The sequence below is a fragment of the Gossypium hirsutum genome, chromosome D10 (genome assembly GCF_007990345.1).
Source record: "Gossypium hirsutum isolate 1008001.06 chromosome D10, Gossypium_hirsutum_v2.1, whole genome shotgun sequence".
NCBI classification, from domain to species: Eukaryota; Viridiplantae; Streptophyta; class Magnoliopsida; order Malvales; family Malvaceae; genus Gossypium; species Gossypium hirsutum.
In genome coordinates, this window is record NC_053446.1 from 62183432 (window position 1) to 62203413 (window position 19982).

At 35.6% G+C, this 19982-nt stretch overlaps 3 protein-coding genes, 1 long non-coding RNA gene and 2 other non-coding genes across 9 annotated transcripts; 3 read left to right on the plus strand and 3 right to left on the minus strand.

The window, feature by feature from the left end:
* Positions 1 to 1450: 1450 nt before the first annotated feature.
* LOC107930685 (golgin subfamily A member 5-like) lies at positions 1451 to 2341 on the minus strand. The gene has a single exon (XM_016862395.1). It carries the CDS (start codon positions 2339 to 2341, stop codon positions 1451 to 1453), a length of 891 nt encoding a protein of 296 aa, XP_016717884.1.
* Positions 2342 to 2398: 57 nt separating this feature from the next.
* Positions 2399 to 3538, minus strand: LOC121222110 (uncharacterized). Its single transcript, XM_041102019.1, has 2 exons — positions 2812 to 3538; positions 2399 to 2745 (listed from the first exon to the last, which is right to left on the minus strand). Exons 1-2 carry the CDS (start codon positions 3536 to 3538, stop codon positions 2399 to 2401), a joined length of 1074 nt encoding a protein of 357 aa, XP_040957953.1.
* Positions 3539 to 9541: 6003 nt separating this feature from the next.
* Positions 9542 to 15978, plus strand: LOC107930729 (protein-tyrosine-phosphatase MKP1). 2 transcript variants are annotated; one of them, XM_016862443.2, is made up of 4 exons: positions 9542 to 9678; positions 9952 to 12769; positions 13070 to 13256; positions 14302 to 15978. In XM_016862443.2, exons 2-3 carry the CDS (start codon positions 10292 to 10294, stop codon positions 13124 to 13126), a joined length of 2535 nt encoding a protein of 844 aa, XP_016717932.1. In that variant the 5' UTR covers positions 9542 to 9678; positions 9952 to 10291; the 3' UTR covers positions 13127 to 13256; positions 14302 to 15978. The 2 variants fall into 2 exon arrangements, with proteins under 2 accessions (XP_016717932.1, XP_040959489.1); XM_041103555.1 differs by having other exon boundaries at positions 9553 to 9678; positions 13070 to 13427.
* On the plus strand, positions 15858 to 15974 carry LOC121222664 (U5 spliceosomal RNA). Its single transcript, XR_005920021.1, has one exon. It is a non-coding gene; the product is annotated as a U5 spliceosomal RNA (small nuclear RNA).
* A 1771-nt stretch (positions 15979 to 17749) lies between the features above and the next one.
* On the plus strand, positions 17750 to 17865 carry LOC121222665 (U5 spliceosomal RNA). The gene has a single exon (XR_005920022.1). It is a non-coding gene; the product is annotated as a U5 spliceosomal RNA (small nuclear RNA).
* A 221-nt stretch (positions 17866 to 18086) lies between these two features.
* Positions 18087 to 19309, minus strand: LOC107930658 (uncharacterized). 3 transcript variants are annotated; one of them, XR_001693055.2, is made up of 2 exons: positions 18978 to 19309; positions 18087 to 18804 (listed from the first exon to the last, which is right to left on the minus strand). It is a non-coding gene; the product is annotated as an uncharacterized lncRNA (long non-coding RNA). The 3 variants fall into 3 exon arrangements; XR_001693054.2 differs by having other exon boundaries at positions 18087 to 18831; XR_001693053.2 differs by having other exon boundaries at positions 18143 to 18812.
* Positions 19310 to 19982: the final 673 nt, after the last annotated feature.

Here is a 19982-nt window from a genome sequence, read left to right on the forward strand (position 1 = left end):
TGAACTGGGGTTTCTCAGTATTTTGCCTCATTCCCGACTCTTGTTTCGATGAGCCCTGTTGATTAATGACCGCTTTCTTTGGTTGACTCACAGTAATTGATTTACTGTAGGTATTCACATTATTCATTTCATTTTCTCTTTTCCTCGGGGCTGTCCTTTTATTGTTCTCCCCTCCGTCTATTCTTTCACTTTTAATAGCATGCTCGATCATTTCGCCGCTCATTATTATATCCAAGAAATTCTTTGAAGCGCTTCCCAACATGTGAGTGATGAATGGGGCTTTCAATGTATTAATAAAAAGCGTCGTCATTTCCTTTTCCAAAAGAGGTGGTTGCACCTGCACTGCCACTTCTCTCCATCTCTGTGCATATTGTCTAAAGCTTTCGTTCAATTTCTTCTCCAAATTCTGCAGAGTTATCTTATCAGGTATCATTTTTGAGACATGATTGTATTGTCTCATGAATGCCTGTGCCAAATCTCTCCAAGTAGCAATTTTGGTTCGGCTTAGCTGATTGTACCATTTTAACGCCGTACCTGTAAGGCTATCCTGAAAGCAGTGTATTAATAATTGATCATTATTAATATACCCCGTCATTCTCCTATAGAACATAGTGATATGGGCTTCTGGGCAACTGGTCCCATTATATTTCTCGAATTCCGGCATCTTAAATTTGTAAGGAAGCACCAAATCCGGAACTAAGCTCAGATCTTTCGCATCTATTCCATGATAGCTGTCGATACTTTCTATCGCCCTAAACTTCTCTTCAATCCATTTCCATTTCTCCTCAAACTGCTTTGGCAACTCTTCCTTCACCTTGTCTTTCTCAGCTACTTCATCGAAATCCAGGACAACAAAATTAACCAGATTATCGCCAGGACTAGAACCAGATCCGACCTGAAGGTTCATCGGCATTGAAGCATCACCTGGAAGATACTGAGGCCTAATCGAAACAGAAGGTCTTCGTGGATGTGGTTCAGTCTGAACTTGCGCATGTGGAGGCGTGAATCCTGGAGGAAAAAGTGGTTCATCATTGTTTTCTTCTTTGTCGCAAATCACATGACCTTTCCCTTTATCCGCTCCCTGGGTTATTAATTGCGTTAATTTAGTCATTAGGTCATCTTGAGACTCCTTCATCTTTTGTACCATGTCTTTTTGGATCTTTTCCACATGTTCTTTCATTTGCACCTGCCACTGGTCTTGCATTTCCTTTTGAAGCCGTTCTAGTTTTTCCAACCTTTGTTCCATTATTTTTGACTTAGCCCGGGTGTCGTAACAATGTCGATTTTCTAGGTTAGCTGAAATAATTTTATTCAATTAGGGTCCTTTAATGGTTGTTAATGCATATAAATGTAATGCAATGCATGAAATGAATGCAAAAAGGGACGTTGATTCTAATTCAATTTCATTCTAAAAACTTTACTAGAAACAAACTTCTTTACATAAGGTGGATTACAGATACGAATTAGCCCTAATACTTAAAACTCTAATTTTCTTAAGTAACGAGGCTAACTCTTGTCCTCGAATTGACTCTAATTCGTACTTTACGCTCAACACATCAGCTTGTACTGCTAACGTCTGCAAATGGTCAGCCACCTCTCGAATTTGAAGCACGGCTTCTCCCATAATGTGATTCATGTCTCTTACTTGGTTCTGAAAGTAGTGCAGCTGCTCGGCTTGATGATTTTCATTAGATTCCAAGTACCCAATCCGATTCTCACAATTTTGCAATGCTGCTTCTAACTCTTCAATTCTTTGTTTCATTTCTTCAATTCTATTTAAGCTTGCCCTTAATTCCATTACAGAATTTCGATTTCGATGCCGATGAAGAGATCTTTCTAATTCAGTCACTCTATTCTCCAGCTCCCCTTTCTCTTTCTGATTCTCCGACAAACTCCTCTTTAAATTCTCATTCTGTGCTTGAATTTCTTGGAACCTCCTTTCCCATTCATCAGCCCTATTCTTTTCTTCTTGAATCTCCTTGCGCCACTGATCAGAAGTCTTTCCCAACTCGGCAGTCCTTATTGATAATCGTAACTTCTTATAATCTGTTTTTAAACTATCAAGATCTTCTTCAGTCCTAGCTTTCCCTTTTCTTAGTCGTTCGGCCTCGAGCTTCTGAACATCTGCATCCAATCTTAAGTTCATCTTTTCTTCCTCCATTTGCTCTATCTGTTTTTCCAACTCTGCATTTCTTCTTTCAAAGTCCTGTTTTAAAATTTTCAGTTCAGAAGGGACGACCCTTAAATGCTCTTCTAATGACCGACTGCCTTCATGACTTGATTTGAGAATATTGTCATTGATTCTTCTGGCCCTCCATTCGTCGTACTCAGGAGTCGTCATTGGTCCTACAGCCAATCTCTTCATTCGTCGAGTTTGGTTCCACGCATTGGATATCTCTCAAATCCTCTTTTTGTAACCATCACTCTCGTATGCGAATTCACACCCGGCTAGTCCCTGGGTTGCGGGTATAAACTGTCTTGACCTGTATTGTCTGAGCACTAATAATGGGGCATATCCAACAGCTCCCCAGATTCCAAGTAGAGGGACCCAATCAAAATCACCACACCGATACAAAATTTCATCTGGAAGTAACCACGGAGCTCTCCATTCAATGTCCTCTTCTTGAAGGCTCTGAAGAATTGCCATCCATTTTTCCATCGAAATGTCATCTCTTCTTGGTGTACCTACTATCTTCTTTAGTGGCGAATAGTTTTCAGAGAAGACCCGATATGACACCTTATCCACTTTTCAAAAATGACTGTGAAACCACGCAAGTAATAACTGAACACATCCGACGAATCTGCCTTCACCCGCTCGTCGACAGGCATTCAATGACCTGAATGTTTCCGCTAGAATTGCTGGAACCGGAGTAACTCCATTGTCGAGACGGTCGAATAGATCAGTGACTGCCTCATCAATATGCCCCAAAGCTCTGGGAAAGATAACTAAGCCGTATAGGCACAAAGCAAAGACATCTACCCTCTTTTTTACATCTGGATGCACTAGGACCACATCTTTCAAATTCCTCCAAGAAATGCACTTGTTATCCCCTTTTTGTTTGATTTGGGCTGTGACCCAATGCTCACTCATACCTGTTATGTTCATCAATCTTCTCAAAAAGGGTACATTTGCAGCTTTTGAGTAGATTCTATCGACCTGACTCTTCGAACACCGAAGTAAAGCCATATATTCTTCTATCGTAGGTACCAAGTCGACTTTTCCGAACGTAAAACAACTGTAGGCGGGGTTCCAAAATTGTGCGAAAGCCCGAAACAGGTGCTTGTCTACCTTCATATCTAGCAGGTACGGCAAATCCCCATAATCGGAATAGAACAATCGTCTGTCCTCCTCGTTCAACTGGCTCCAAATTTCTTTCAATTCTTGCAAATTGTTCTGGGTTACACTAATACGGGTGAAGTCCCATAACTCAGATTCATATCCTTCAGCCAAACTATCCCCTTTCTCTCGTTGTGTCGTTTCTGACCAAATTCGGACCGCCGTATTATCTTCCACCTTATCAAGAAATCCCCTTTCCATGATAAGCTTTCTTTCTAGAAACCGAATATGAACCAACGCCTTTTATAGTGAAATGCCATGCTGTTGAAATGTCATGCATCCAAAATAAAACAACAAACGTTAGTATCAGGTATAAACATACAATCCACGACAATTCAAAAAGAATAAAAGTATATACCAGGGTATCTACTAGGGTTTGGAGTGGCTCTATCTAGGCTAAGTTCCTAAGTCCATTATATGAGGTTTGGCTCTAAAGATAAGGTACCCGAACCAGCAGATTCCTCGGTCTTCACCTATTATAGGCTCATACAGACCGAGTTCGGTTCAGGGGATACATTTCCCTATGGCTGCATGGAGATGAAAATCTCATGAAGACATAGGTACGGATGTATCCCGAAAGCGATCCACTATCCTGCACGGAGGTGAAAACCTCACGAAGAAGTAGCTTCTCGCTCCCACTTAAAAGGTGTGACCAACGATCATGCAATGCAATGTGCAGAGATATATAAAAAATTAAAATACAAAGCATGATTATAACTCAAAACAAATGAAATGCAATGAGAGGATCGTGTATTTAAACCAAATTTTCAACTTTGACAAAAAGACAAGAAATAATCAACTCGTGGCTTGACTCTCTTATTTAAAGTCCCCAGTGGAGTCGCCAAGCTGTTGACACTATTTTTTGGATGAAAACGGGGTCGACTTGATTTGAAAACGAAACGGGAGTCGCCACCAATCCTTTTTATGAGGTGTGATTGGTTCACCTTGAAAAATGGTTGTTTTTAATAAATAATTTGATTTTATTAAAACAATAGTTTTAGTCCACGAAATTTAAAAAACGGGTTTGGGAGTCGGTTACATACGAGGAAGGATTAGCACCCTCGTAACGCCCAGAAATTGGTACCTAGTTGATTAAATAATGTCTTGATGTCGAAAATTAAAAAAACTTAAAAAAAATTAAAAATACGATCCTTGTATTAAAATGCAAGAATTTTTTTTTAAAAAAAGGGATAGGACACAATGTCTCGAATTCCCGACACGTAAAAATGCCAAAATTTTACTCATTTAAAAGACATTTTAGCCATCTCGGGTTTAAAAATGAGATCGCGACCAATAAGTTAGGACGTATTTCCTTTTTAAATCCCGAGATCATTTTGAAATTTGAGTTTGAAAAATTCGTGCATTTAGATTTATCGAGAAAATCGAAACCCAGTAAGTTGGGGTACGATCCTCTCGAATCTAAACACGAAATATTATTTATTCAAAACAAGTTTTGATAAACACGAAGTCGTAGTAAAAAATGTGAAAGCAAATTACATTTTTATGCATGGCAAAACCATAATGAATACGAGAGTATAAAAATGACACGAATAATGATAACAAAAAAAGAGGCAAACCTACAACATATGAACAATAAAATATAAGATCGAAATATTCATTCAAAATAATAATGAAAATGAAATAAATAAATAGTAAATACAAAGTAAAACAATGGTAATGAATAAAAATATAATATATATATGTTAGAATTGTAAAGTATAAAATTAAAAAAAATAAAGAAAAAATAAAAAATCTATGTACATAAAAATGTGTAAGTAAGTATGTATATATATATATTAAAAGGTATGTATGAATATGTATATATATACTTAAAAATTATCAAATATAAGAAATTTATATAAGTATGTATATGCACATATATGTATATAAAATTAGTGTACATATATTCGTAAAAGATATATATAGATATACACATAGATATTTTTATAAACTATAAAATAGATAAAATATGAGTATTTATATATGTATTAAAAATTCTATAAAATATATATACACATATATATGCACTTGTATAATAATAATGATAATATAATAGGGAATTATAGAAATAATAATAGTAATAATAACATAAAATTGCTAAAATATGGGCTAAATCGAAATAAAAATGAAAATGTAGGGCGAAATTGAAAGAAAAATAAAATAAAAGGGACTAAATTACAGAGCGCGCCAAAAAGGGAAAGGATCAAATGGGCAAATAACCCAACCGCTTCAAAACGCAGCGCAGCAGTGGGCCAGATTGAAATAAAATTAAAATTATAGGGCTAAATTAAAAATAACAGAAAATAATGAAATAGGGCCAAATTGAAGCGCGCCACAAATCGGAGGGACTGTGCGCACAAATAGACCCTTAAACAAAAAGGCGCGGGTCCTCGGGTGCGGGTTGGGTCGACGCGCTGATCCCCTCCCCTAAAACGGCGCCGTTTCATTTTGAATATAAATAATAGAAAAAAACTAAAAAAAACAAATCAGATTCATTTAAAAAAAAAGGCTGAGAGAGAACTCTCTCTCTCTCATTCTTTCAGGCTCGGTGCCGGTCATCGGCCGAACTAGGCCTCTGGCGATTCTCCGCCCTAGCGGCGCCGCGTATGGTGGCCGGAGACTCCAAAATCGGATCTTTTTTGATCATTTTCGAAGTTAAGTGCATCTTAAGCACGAATCGAATGGCTAAATCCGAAAAAGGAGGTCCGAAACTTGAAGAACGAGGAGAGACCGCTCGTCCTTCCCCTTTCGATGTAGCACAGGTAACGCCTATTCCTATTTTGTTTCGTTAAAAGAGTTGTAGAAAATAAACAAAAAATAAAATAGAAGACAGAAAATAAAAAACCGCAAGATCTGAGAAAATAATTTAAAATCAACCTTTTTTCTTTTGCTTTTTAATCTTCTTATTATTCACTGGTTGTTGTTAATTCATTGTAAGAAAAATACAGACATGGTGTTTGGCTTTTATAGCCGATCCATTTCTATTTTCTCTATTATTTGCTACTTTGCGTGTTTCCCCCTTGTTTGCAGAGTGATTTGATGCTGATGGGTTAGGTGGCAGAGTTGGTGGTTGCTAGAGGCGACGGCAACAGAGAGGAAATAACGGCGGCGACGTGGAAGTCAAAAGGGTAGGTGGTGCGGCTAAAGGCAGTAGGCTAGGGTTCTGTTTTCTGATTTGCACTTTGGGCCATTTGGGCCATTAGGGTTTAGTTTTAGTGGGTTTAGATTTTGGGTCTAGGTTTGGGCTGATAGGTAAGGTCTAGGTGGTATTGGGTTAGTGTTGGGTTTGGTTATTGGGTAATGGTTCTTGGGCCTGGGTCTTGGGAAAATTGGGTTGTACAATTATGATTCTAATGATCTGGGTTTCTGCTGTTTGGACTTTTCTCTGTATTGATGGTGGTGTTTCTGCTGCTGCAACTTCTGCCATTTTCAACCATGTTTGGTTGTGGTTGTGGTAGTGGACTTTGGTGGACTTTTCAATTTGTGGACTTTTCAACCATTTTCAACTTCTGCCATTGCCGATCTTCTGCAACTTATGCCCTTTCTCTGTAACAAAGGGTGGTTGTGTAGGTACAAATAGAAAATTTAAAGAGAAATGTGCTTAATATATGTAAAAATAAATCATATATGTATATTAATATGTATATTAATAGAAAATTTAAAGAGAAATGTGCTTAATAGAAAAATTATTAATATGTATATTAATATATGTAAAAACAATTTTTCCAAAAAATATTAATAAATAATTTTAATTAATTACATAATTAATTAAAATATTGGAAGATACATTTTAATATTTTATTAAATGAATTTATAAATTCACATATTTTAATAATTTTAAAAAAGTAAAATAATTTAAAAAATTTCTATTATATATCAATTCTAATATGATGTCCTTAATAGTCATTTCTTATTCTCACCTTACTGCTACAGCTGCATTTGAATCCAAACACACACTCCACCATTATTTCTAATTTCACTGCTATAGTATCTAATCTCACCGCTACAGTAACTAATCTCACCGCCACCGCTATTTTTAACCTCACCGGAGCAAAACACACCGCTCATCCAAACTAAGCCTAAGAAGGATTAGTGTTGCATTGTGTAACTGCAGATGTGATAGCATGATAAATTGTGCTTTCCAAATGGAAAAGTTTGAGCTATTATGAAGCTTAAGAGGTATTTGGGATTGGATTGGGTGAGGTGAGAAAAAAAAAATCTAATTTAGAGATATTTGGCTCTTATAACATTTAAGATTTTGAAAGAATAAGAAGAAAGACACAAAAGTTCATTGATAAGTAAGCCTATCTATAAAAATATAAAACTAAGATAAGGCAAATTATTTAAAAACAACAATAGTTAAAAATATTTAAAATACAAATTAAATTCAAATTTTAAAAATAGATAAAAATTAACTAAGATAATAGAAAAATAGAAAATATATTTTTCGAAAAGGTGAAAAAACTAAAAGGTTTAAATATGTTGTTAGTCTTTCTATTCTTTAAAAATTTGAAGTTTACTCTCTTTATTTGCTGAATTTGTAATTAAAGTCCAATCGATAATACTGATAATGAATTTTCTTTAAATTTGAATAGTTGATATTTAATATTTAAAGATGTAATTTAAAATTAATCTTCAATTAATAACGTATTCAAATTTAATAATAGTAAACTAAAGTTATCATCAATTAAGTTTTAATTTTTAAATTAGATAAAGAGATACTGAAGTTCCATAAAAAAAGTATAGAGAATAAATTTTAAATATATGAAAAATACAATAACTGTACATATAATCAAATCAAACTAAAAATGATAAATGAATCAAACTAAAAATGATAAATTATAGTAAATAAAGTCCTGACCAATGACAATCAAATGAGAAGAAATCTTACCTTGGACGCAAGATTGTATGATTTGTGGATGTTCTTCTTTATTAGTTATGGAAGTTCGTTGGAAATTAATATATTTGGTTCTAATCATTTTGCATGCTATCCTTTTGAATGGGAGGCCCTTTTTTGTATTATTTGCTGGCAGCTTTGGATAAGGAGGAACAATTATGTGTTTAATGCAGACTTTATTAAGAATGAAAGTGTTTTAGAAAAGAGTTACCGTATGAGGGAAAGTTATCTATATTCAAACTTTGGATCAATGGGGGCCTTAAGGCATTCAAAAGCTAAAACTTGTAAGTTGATCAGATGGATTCCACCAGATAATGAGTGACATAAAGTGAATAAAGTCCTGACCAATGACAATCGAATGAGAAGAAATCTTACCCCATATGCAAGATGTATATTTGTGGATATTCTTCTCTATCAGTTTTGGAAGTTGGTTAGAAATTAATATATCTGGTTTTAATCATTTTGCATGCGATCCTTCTAAATGGCAGGCCCTTTTTGGTATTATTTGCTGGCAGGAACAATTATGTGTTTAATGCAGACTTTATTGAGAATGAAAATGTTTTGGAAATGACTTACCATATGAGGGTAAGTTATCTCTGTTCAAACTTTGGATTGATGGGGGCCTCAAGGCATTCAAAAACTAAATCTTGTAAGTTGATCAGATGAATTCCACCGGATGATGAGTGACATAAAGTGAATACTGATGGTGCAGTCTGCAAAGTGTTCGGGAATGCTGCTGCAGGTGGTCTGATCTGCGATCAGCATAAGACGTGAATTTCTGGTTTCTCAAGGAATATTGGTAACTGTTCAGTTATCAATGTTAAACTTTGGGGAGCTCTGAAAGGTCTTCAACTTGCTTGGAACCTTGAGTTGAAACAAATAATTCTCAAGTTGGATAGTATAGAAGCTATTCAAGAAAATGCAACTAATCAACATTACTCAACTCTGGCACGTAATATTAAGAACATGTTGTAACTTCCTTGGATGGTTAAAGTTATTCATACTTTTACAGAGGGTAACAAGATAATTGATGGTTAGCGTTAATGGCATTATCAAGACTAGTGGGTAGGTAGTTTTCATGGAACGAAGCCCTATAATCACTATATGATAATTATTTCAGTGACTTATCCACAAATAATTTAAGTTAATGATTTAATCATTCTCTTTATAAAAAAAAAACTCATAGAACAAGGACCTTTTAAGAAAGGAGTATTTGACCTTGTTTTTTCTGATAAAATAGAAATAAAAAAATAAAAGGGAAATTATTGAAAAAGACTGGTAAACATATACCGCACTTACTGACCCCTCCTTTCATTTCCCCTTCTTTTTATTCGTTTTTATTTTTTACTTTATTTTCCCCCTCTTTTTCTCTCTCTCTCTTTCTCTCCCTCTTCAGTTTCACTCTTCCCATGGCTTCTTTCTCTTCCTTTCCTTTCCTTTCCCTGTAAGCCCCAATCTCGCTCTTTTTTATTTATTTTTCTCTATTCTCTTAAGGCTTTTTTCTACGTGTATGTATATTTTAAATTTTATGTTATTCTGAAGTTGCTTAGATAGATTTACAAATTGGGTTTACCGTTTTTTTGTTTCATTGTTGTTAATTTGCTTTGAATTGGAACTCTGGGTTTACTTCCCCCCCCTATTTACCTGTGTTTTTTTATTGAATTTTGTTCTTTATAAGATGGGAAGTTGTTTTATTCTTTAATTTTTGTATTTGCAGTGACTTGTTCCTCATGGCTGATCTGACATGGGTTTTCGATTTTATCATGTCCACTCGTAATTTCAAGTGCGGTTTTTCTTTCCCAACTTGTATCTTTTTTTAATGGTTCTAGGTTTTGTCTGAATACTTCAAGTGAGGGTATTGAAAATAGGTATGGTGAAAACGTTGAAACTAGTGGGAAGTTAGAGTTTTTGTTAGGTTTTTAGATTTTGGTTATATTTGTTTTATGATTTTATGAAGGTATTTGTAATGTTGGAATCATGGTGAATAGGTAGTAGGGTTTAGTTGGTTCTTTGTGTTTATTTTTCAAGTTTAGCTAAGGTGATATTGTGAAGTGGGAATGGTGGGCAAAGAGGATGCTCCTGTTAATCCTACTCCTAGGGCTCCATCATGTCAACTTTCTGGCTCTCGGAAAATGTTTTGGCGTTCGGCTTCGTGGTCCTCGTCCAGAACCAGTCTTCAAATTCCTGAAACTGATAAAGATATAGGAGCAGATACTAATGTTAACAATGGTACTAATGATGGACAAGCTCGTCGGTATCCTCCTCCTCCCTTAACCCCACGTTCGCAACAGAATTCTAAGGCCAGGTTGTGTTTGCCACCTCTGCAGCCGTTGTCGATTGCACGGAGAAGTTTGGATGAGTGGCCGAAGGCTGGTTCTGATGATCTTGGTGAGTGGCCACAGCCACCCACACCGAGTGGGAACAAGAGTGGTGAGAGGTTGAAGCTTGACTTATCATCGATTCAGTGGAGTAATGATAAGAATGGCGGGCTTATGAAAAGGGAAAAGATTGCTTTCTTTGATAAAGAATGCTCAAAAGTGGCTGAACATATTTATCTTGGTGGAGATGCCGTTGCAAAGGATAGGGAAATACTAAAACAGAATGGGATTACTCATGTTTTGAACTGTGTGGGATTTGTTTGTCCTGAGTATTTCAAGGCCGACTTTGTTTACAGAACTCTGTGGTTGCAAGATAGTCCATCAGAGGATATTACTAGCATACTTTATGATGTTTTTGATTATTTTGAGCATGTTAGGGAACAGAGTGGAAGAGTTTTTGTTCATTGTTGCCAGGGGGTATCAAGGTCCACATCACTGGTGATAGCGTATCTTATGTGGAGAGAGGGACAGAGTTTTGACGATGCCTTTCAGTATGTGAAGGCTGCAAGAGGAATTGCAGATCCAAATATGGGTTTTGCTTGCCAGTTGTTACAGTGTCAAAAAAGGGTTCATGCTTTCCCGTTGAGCCCTAGTTCCTTACTGAGGATGTATAGAATTGCGCCTCATTCGCCTTATGATCCTTTGCATCTAGTCCCTAAAATGCTGAATGATCCATCCCCTTCTGTACTGGATTCTAGAGGTGCATTTATTGTTCAGATACCTTCTGCAGTATATATTTGGATTGGTAAAAACTGTGAATCTATAATGGAAAGGGATGCACGAGGAGCTGTATGTCAGATTGTTCGGTATGAGAAAGTGCAGGGGCCTTTAATGATGATAAAGGAAGGAGAAGAACCAAGGGATTTTTGGAACGCCTTTTCAAATAATTTACCTTCGATGGACAAATCTGGAAATATAGTTGGGGTGGGGGAGTCAGCAGTTAAGATTTGCCCTGGTAAGAGGAAAGTGGATTCTTATAATGTTGATTTTGAGGTTTTCGAGAAGGCTATAAAGGGAGGTATTGTTCCTCCATTTGCTTCATCAGAGAATGAACATGAAACCCGCCTTCCTGCCAGAGAAAGCAGTTGGAGCATGCTTAGATGTAAGTTTGCCTCTGGCATAATGAAGGACTTTGTCTCTGCACCAAAGATATTGCTCTCCAGGATGTATTCAGATTCCATGATGATAGTTCGTTCATCATCATCATCACCATCATCAACATCATCCTCTTCGTCTTCCTCCCCTCTGTATCCCTCTCCTGATTCCAGTAGTTGTTCAACCTACTTTTCAGAGTCCTCTCTGGATTCACCTTCAGCTGTTTCAAATTCTTCTCAAGTTTCATCACCTTTGCATGGTTTTTCCGAATTGTCTTATGTTTCATCACAAACTTCTTCACACCCCACGTCTAATAGCTCAGGGTTTGTCAGTGTCAGTCTCACTTTTCAACCTCAGGCTGCATCTTCGCCCCTAAAAAAGGTTTCAACATCCCTTGCAGAAAGGCGAGGCAGTTTGTCAAAGTCTCTCAGGCTTCCAGTGCCAAGTGATAATGTACGAGAAGCAAGTGATCGGTCATCTTTTCTTGTCAAGCAAGTCAGGGACAGGAGAAATGACAATACTAGTTCATCTTGTGAGTCTGATATTGAAATTGTCTTTGATTCCAAGCATGGTGTGGGAAATGGAGAGGATGTTGTGATTGAAGGCTCCAATTTGAAGATATCTCCATGTAGAATAGCTAATATTGATCCAGATGATAGGAGATCTACTTTTGTTAGTACATATGAACCTCAAAAAATTCATTCTCCCCAGGATGGTTTTGTTTCTGCTGTTCCAAATAGAATGGAGGAAAGTTTTCCAGCATGTCCTGGTGTAATTCAACCTTTAGTATGGCGCTGGCCCAGTATAGACAAGATGACAAAATTTAATAGAAGTGATCTAGATTCAAAATCTGCTTTTGCAATTTTTTCTCCAGCTACAGCTGTAGGCAAAAATGAAGATAGGATTCTGTATTTTTGGATAGGGAAGTTTTATCATCATGAAAAAAACTTGATTCAGTTAGATAGCAGCCAGGTGCTAAGGGATAGAGATGATATTGACTGGAACCAAGTTGGTTATGATGTTCTAACTCAAGTGGGTCTGCCAGAGGACACCCTTGTGAAGGTATGGGTTAATGTTATAAATATTTATGAGGGTAATTGATTTGCTATTTAAATCAAAGGATATAGTTATGTTTATGCCAGGGTCAAATCAAGTTTGGATCCCTCTTATTGTCTTTGAGTTTGATGCTTTTGTAGATGTAGAAAGCCTGTTTACTAATAGGAGAAATATATACGATTTGTCACTGAACTCTTTTTGCGTCACATTCTGTTTGATTTTGTTATGCATTCAGCCCATAGAAAAGAAACAAATAATCTGTACTACTTTCTAACTTTCTATTTTTTGTACATTGATTATCAACAGATTGTCCAAGACGAAGAAGAACCAACAGAATTTCTTGAGTTGCTGAGGACATTTTAGCTCTGCTGCAATTAAGGAGAAACCTACAAGCCAATAGATTTTATAAATCATCTTCCCGTTTCTTCAAATGGCTTAATTTTGCTCTGGAATTTCAGGCATCAAGCCTAGTTCCCATGGCAAAACCAATGTGGTACTTAACCTTTTCTTCTATAATATCTTACTTGCTGTATGTAGTTTCAGAAAAAAATTCTGCTATATCTGTGCAATATAGTTTTGGTTTGGCAGCTTTTATGCAGATTGGTATGGTATGCTTATGCTCCTTCCAGCATCAGCTGTATGCAAGGATTTTAAGATACTCCATGTAATGTTTCAACTAGGTTAAATTTTTTGCAGATATTCTGCAACATTGATATTCTTATGGTTTTCTAGGCCTCAATTGATCATTAGAGGGGTAGTTTCTTGTGATAGAATATCAAATTAGACTACCACAGGATTTCATTCCCATCATTTTCAGTGTTTACTCGGGAGCTAAATTTTGCACCACTCCATTGTCAGTATGAAAGCATGAAATAGACCTATGCGCAACTATTTTGATTGGCTGTGCTAGACTTTTGCATATATCTTTTCATATTCGTTGTAAAAGTTCACTTCCAGGTTGGTTTTTTTTACTTTATTAACTAGACTTCAGTTATATAGTTAGTACATGAGGAGAATGAGTTTAAAATGTCAATCAGAATATGTTGTCTATGAAGCTATTCTTTAGAGGTGTGGAATGGAGTGATTAAAAATGTAAAAAAATTCTCCATGTATGTAAAAAGCACAAGCATGTGATATTGAGCATTTTCAGCTGTGAAGTTTAGAGTTACAAGTGTACGCTGAAGCTTAATGCAGCTGTGGCTGTGGACCTTGATGACCTAGCAGTAAATTCTTTTTCAGTCATAGTTAGGTGGACAAGGTCACAGGCTTGAATGTTTTTGTGGTACACACTGAAAAACGTAGATTCTTGCCATCTATGGCCATTCACCTTTTTGACCACCGTCACTTTAATGGTTTTGGCTCAGTTTGTATTGGGAAAAACTTGCAATTGCATATTTTTCACTGTAGTAATGTCCAAGTAGGATGGTCAAAAGATTTACTTTCTCTTTCCAATATTGAAAAATCTAGGCAAATTTACGCTACCATGTTTACCTCATCATTTTGAATCTATAGATTGAAATGTTTTTGATTGTTTGCAGGTAACAGCTCTTTGGAAGGATCCTGTGGCAATTCAGCCTGGTTGTACAGCATCGTTAACACAGCCGTAACTGTTAGTCATTTGTTTCACAGACTGTTATTGTATATTAAGTGTTGGTAGAATCATTTGTTCCAGACAAAATAGATAGCCTGTAATTTCCCATCTTTTGGGCTACTTTATGTCTTCCAGTTTGCGCAAACTGTTCAATTCACTACTTTCTGCATAGGCAGGTTTTAACAGTAATATTTCTCTAAATGCAAATTCTGGATTCAGAGCTTATCTCTCTCTTTCTTTGTTTTGCTTATATATGATATATTGTTCTGCCATTTTATGGGCTTGAAATTTGCCCATCGGTTCAAGAATTGAACATGTTCAAGTTTTTATGGATCAAGAAACACATAATCTCTCAAGTATAGATAAACTACTTGAAAGTAAGAGTTCTCTTTAGTGAATGTTCATTTGGTCCTTTCAAATGCCCTTGTAGGATGACCCGTGCTTAAAAAGCCCTTTATACAAGCAAGCACTAACAGGGTTGGGTATTCAATGGAATTCCCGTTGGCTACTGTATTCGTGGCATCCACCACCGCCACCACCACCACCATGAATTTTAAGCTTCTAGTAGATGCTAAAGGGAGGAGGGTTCTGTATGCCAAAGCTACTATTATAAGGTTGGCTTGCATTAAAAGACATGGTTGAATGGCTTGCAAAGCTTTATGAGAGCTGAAAATTTGAGTGATGCTTGCATTCAGCCAGCAATAAACAAGGATACATTGTTGAAATATCTAAATCTTCAGGCATACAAATACAATCATTGGCAACACGTATTATACTGGTGTTTAAATGCTCGTAGAGACATTTGTCGATTTTATTATGTAAGTGATCCGGCACGTAGTTGCCCTTCTTGCTCTAATGACATGAACGACCCTGCAACATTTGTAATCCCCCTTCAAGTAAGCTCTCAACTTCATCTGGTGCAAAAGAGGGTGGCTACGTGAAAGGGTTTGTTATTTATAAAGAGAATGTGGTTAATGTAGGGCATTAATGAGAGGAGCAGCATGATCCCATTTGTTTATAAGTTGCTGTAAGAAACACAGGTTTCATGGCACTGGTCTGTTTTTTGTTTCAGGGTCTGGAGTTAATCAAGGCATCGCCTACAGTCCAAGACTCTGTCAGCTGATGTATTGTTTAATTGATTTCATATTTTAGATGTCTCTTGAAACTGTTTTGAACTCAAATGGTTCCTGTTATTATGTTGCTTTGAACGAAGAGGCAAACAAGGTTTTTGAAAACCATTTTCATTATATAAATTCGGCCATGGAAATGATAATTTCGGGAAGAAATACTTCAACGAGGGAGAAATTCATTGTGTAGAGTTTAGAGGGTACTGTGTTTTATGAAGATTAACGCATGAAAAATAAGGGGAAATGAGGTGGTGAAGTGTGTGAATTGGCAGAAGAGCCTTAGAAGCTTGAGATAACTCCCACATCAGTAAGAAACATAAAGCAGCGCCCAACAGATTAATATAAATAAAAGCGCAGGAGAAGGTCGAAATCACGGAGCCGTGCGGTGAGCACAGAGCGAACTATTCTTTCGCCTTTTACTAAAGAATGCCGTGTGCTCGCCGCCCAAAGCGGCATACGCCAGTTTTTGGAAGGTTGTTCCTTTCTGGAGCGCCTCACTAATATCTAGTCTTAAATCATAAATTTTTGTGTAGTTATCGTATGTATGGAACTGTATATTGGACGAAATGTTGGAAGCTTCAAATTGTGCTTGAGAAATTATTTTGAATTTTGTATGTAAAGGGTTAGTTTGGTGCTGTTTATTTATTTCTAAATATTTTCTTTTAAGATTCAAATATCTTCGCTAAATAATTTCTGCCAGGTTTCTTTTTTGACCTTTACTTTTTAAGTTATTTTTTAGTTAGAGATTTAATTTTTATATTTTAATTTTGCATTATTTACTTTTTCTTAAACACGTTTTTAGCACAAAAAAAGAATCTAACAAATATGTTGGAAAATTAAAATGTAGAGACATTAAATTCTATATTTAAATACTAATGGTCTTATTTCACTTTTGATCCTTCTACTATGCTCATATTTTGGATCTAATTTTTGTAATCTACTATTCCAAAATGATATTAGCTGGTCCAACCTTAATTATTTGGATAAAAATATTGATATAAAATAAGTCTAAAAGAAATCTATTTTGACATAATAGAAATGATTATTTTTAAGTTAAAAAAATCGACTTTAACACTTTTAATAAAAAATAATTAAGCGTGTGAACTATGTAGATTAATTAAAGAAGAGGGATTGAATTATGTTAAATGTTAAATTCAAACAAATTAGAGGGACTATAACCACAATTTGACATAAAACGCCATTGTTTTCGTTTCATTAACCAGACTTCAGTTATGGAGCATGACGAGAATGGGTGCAAGATGTAAAGCACAAGCACATAATGTTGAGCGTTTTCAGCTGCGAACCTCAAAATTCCACACAGATACTGAAGCTTAATGTAGCTGTGGCTCTTCACCTAGGTGACACAGCAGTAAAATCTTTTTCAGTCGTAGTTGGGTGGACAAAAAAAGGTCACAGGCTTGAATGTTTTTGTGGTGTGTCACTGAAAAGATGTAGATTCTTGTCTTCTATGGCCATTAACTTTAAAGGTTTGGCTCAGTTTTGTGTTGGACATTCACTGAATTCCCATCACCGCCCACCACCACCTGAGTTTGAAGCTTCTGGGTTTACAAACTTTTATGAGACAGCTGAAAATTTGAGTGGTACTTGCATTCAGCTAGCAATGGTAATTTAGGAAAGTGATCCAACATATAGTACTTGCCCTTCTTGATCTAAAGACGACTAACCCCCCAAATAAGATTTCAAGTTTCAACTTCATCTGCTGCAAACATGAAAGGGGTCGTTACTCGTTACTTATAAAGAGTAAGTGGTTGAGGGGAGGATCATTATCCCATTTGTTTGAAAGATGCCGTAAGAAACACAGGTTTCATGGCACCGGTCTGGTTCTTTTTTCAGGGTCTACTGTTACTGAAGGCATCGCCTACAGTTATGTCTCTTGAAATCTGTTTTGAACTTAAGATGGTTATCATTTATATTTCTTTGAACGAAGAGGCAAACAAGGATTTTCGAAAACCATTTTCATTGCATAAATTCGGCCATGAAAATGATAGTTTTGGGAAGAAATACTTCAATGAGGGAGAAATTCATTGTGTTGAGTTTAAAGGGTACTGTGTTTTATCAAAGATAACGCATGAACAATAAGGGGAAACTCTGCAACTATTTTTCAAAAGGGGAAACGTGGTGAAGTGTGTGAATTGGCAGAAGAATTGCAGAAGCTAGAGATGAGTAAATCCCACATCCGTTACGAACTGAAAGCAACGCCCAACAGAGTAATATAAATATAAGCTCAAGCGATATTGAAAGGCACGGAGCTGTGCGGTGGGCACAGAGCGAACTATTCTTTCGCCTTTTACTAAAGAATACCGTGTGCTCGCCGTTTATTGCGGCATACGCCTATTTTTGGAGGGTTGTTCTTTTTAAGAACGCCCAACAAATTTTTAGTTTAAATAATATCTTGGTATATTAATCTGAAGGTGCTGTTATCTATTGGTGGAGGTTGGCGAATTTATATTATCTCCTATTATCAGAGATGACAACAAGGGTTATTTTTTATTATCTTGGGTTAAAGAAGTTGATAGAAATAACACGGATCAGTTTACCTTTTAACAATAAAGTAAAAAAAGTAGAATGTTTGGATAGTAGTAAATGAAAGTAAAAGAAAATTGGTTGCCTTGAGTGTATATATATACAGGTAGCATAATATAAGTTTATAAAGTATCTATGATTCTAACTTTTGTAAACATTGTAACATAATATAAGTAAGTTTTGAAGCCTAACAAAGTTTCTAAAAACTACAAATTCTTGTTAGAATTTAGAACCATAGGTGTTCTTTGAGCTCTAACATATGCTATTTGTAAACATACACTGAATTAGATATTCACCAAAAACAATCTTTATGGTATATCTTACATTAAAATCATATTCTGCCATACTGAATCAAGAAAAAAGGAGCTTCCTACAATTTATAAGGAAATCTACTATCTGTTGGTTATTGAATCAGTATACACCAACCCTACACTACAATCTACCTTGTACAGTGATGAGGAATCTCCTTTGACAACCATGGGAAAATAATAAATGTGGGGTTATTGAAAGTTCCCATCAAAGTCAAGCATATCAATTCTCTCAATTAGATGACAAAAATAAATGATAGTTAAACTTGGGATAGTTGAGCCCTCACCCTAGGTCAATTAAACAATAGTTAAACTTGTAGGCAAATTTGGGGAAAAAATGTACTTAAATTAGAATAATTACCTAGATTGATGATGATATATAACTATCATTCCTTTGTGATTCATTTTGATTGTTGTCATCTTGACTTGGTTGATATGTATGAGACGAGCGATTGTTTCTTAAGGCGATTTCTGAAACACTAGCACATCAGTAAGTGCCTGTTAAAAGAAATGAAATATATGTATATATATAGTGACTTAATAGTAACATTACAATAAAGTTTATATACTATACCTTTATGACATCCATATTACACATTTACATTAATAATAAATAAAAACAACAATAAATATACATACTATACCTCTAAAGGTTTACGGTGTTGTCCCTGCAATGGCATCATCAAGCTCTCCAATTTTTTTTGTAATCTTTCAATCTTAGCTTCCATGGTTTTTATCTCTTCATTACTTGCTGCTGGTTGTGAAGCACCAAGTCCATGATTAGAGCAAGTAGGAAGGGTTCCCATACAACCAACACGCCCTTTTTGTCGTGGTCCTTTCAGAATCAAGTTGTTGGAATTGAAATTTGAACTTTCTTATTTGTAGTGTTTCCTTCTTAAAAGTATGTATAAGAAGAAATTACAGTTCACAAATGTAAATGATAAGAAATTCAAATGTAGAGTACATTCTTGAGGATCGTTCTACTTGTTGCTCTTGAGATTATTCATCCAATGGTTTATGTTGATATTTGTAATTTTTTTGGTTTATTTTAACACTTGAACTTAAAAAGGGATAGTTGTCTCTTGAAAGGATATCACAAATTCAATCAATCAGAATTTATAATTGGTAGATCATTTTAGTTGATAAATTTTGATAAGTTTTTTTCTTCAAATTATTTAAATTATGAAGAAAAATGTTATTTTAATAAATAATCATTATTAAAAATAAATTAAAAAAACTTAATTAAATTTATCACCTAAAATGATCTACCAATTATAAATTCTGATTAATTTGGATTATAAAACAATTATTGTAGGATGTTAAGATATAATAAGTTGGTTAAGAAAGCAGTTATAGTTAGCAGAATTGTTAAGCTGAATTGTTAAGAGAGGCAGTTAGTTTTCTCTATAAATATACACGGCTGGCTTTGTATTGAACCAAGTTTAGAGACAAAGTTCAAATTGAATAATACTACTGCATTAGTTTTCTTTAGTTACCTATATTTGTTTTGTGGTATCAGTCGCTAGGGGTTCTTGATCATGGCAACGACAAATTTTGCTGCTTCAGAATCTACTGAATTGCATGGCTCGGTATTTGCTGCTGATCGTGTGGTGAATTTGTTTCCTCGGCATGACGTCGTGAAGCTTGAT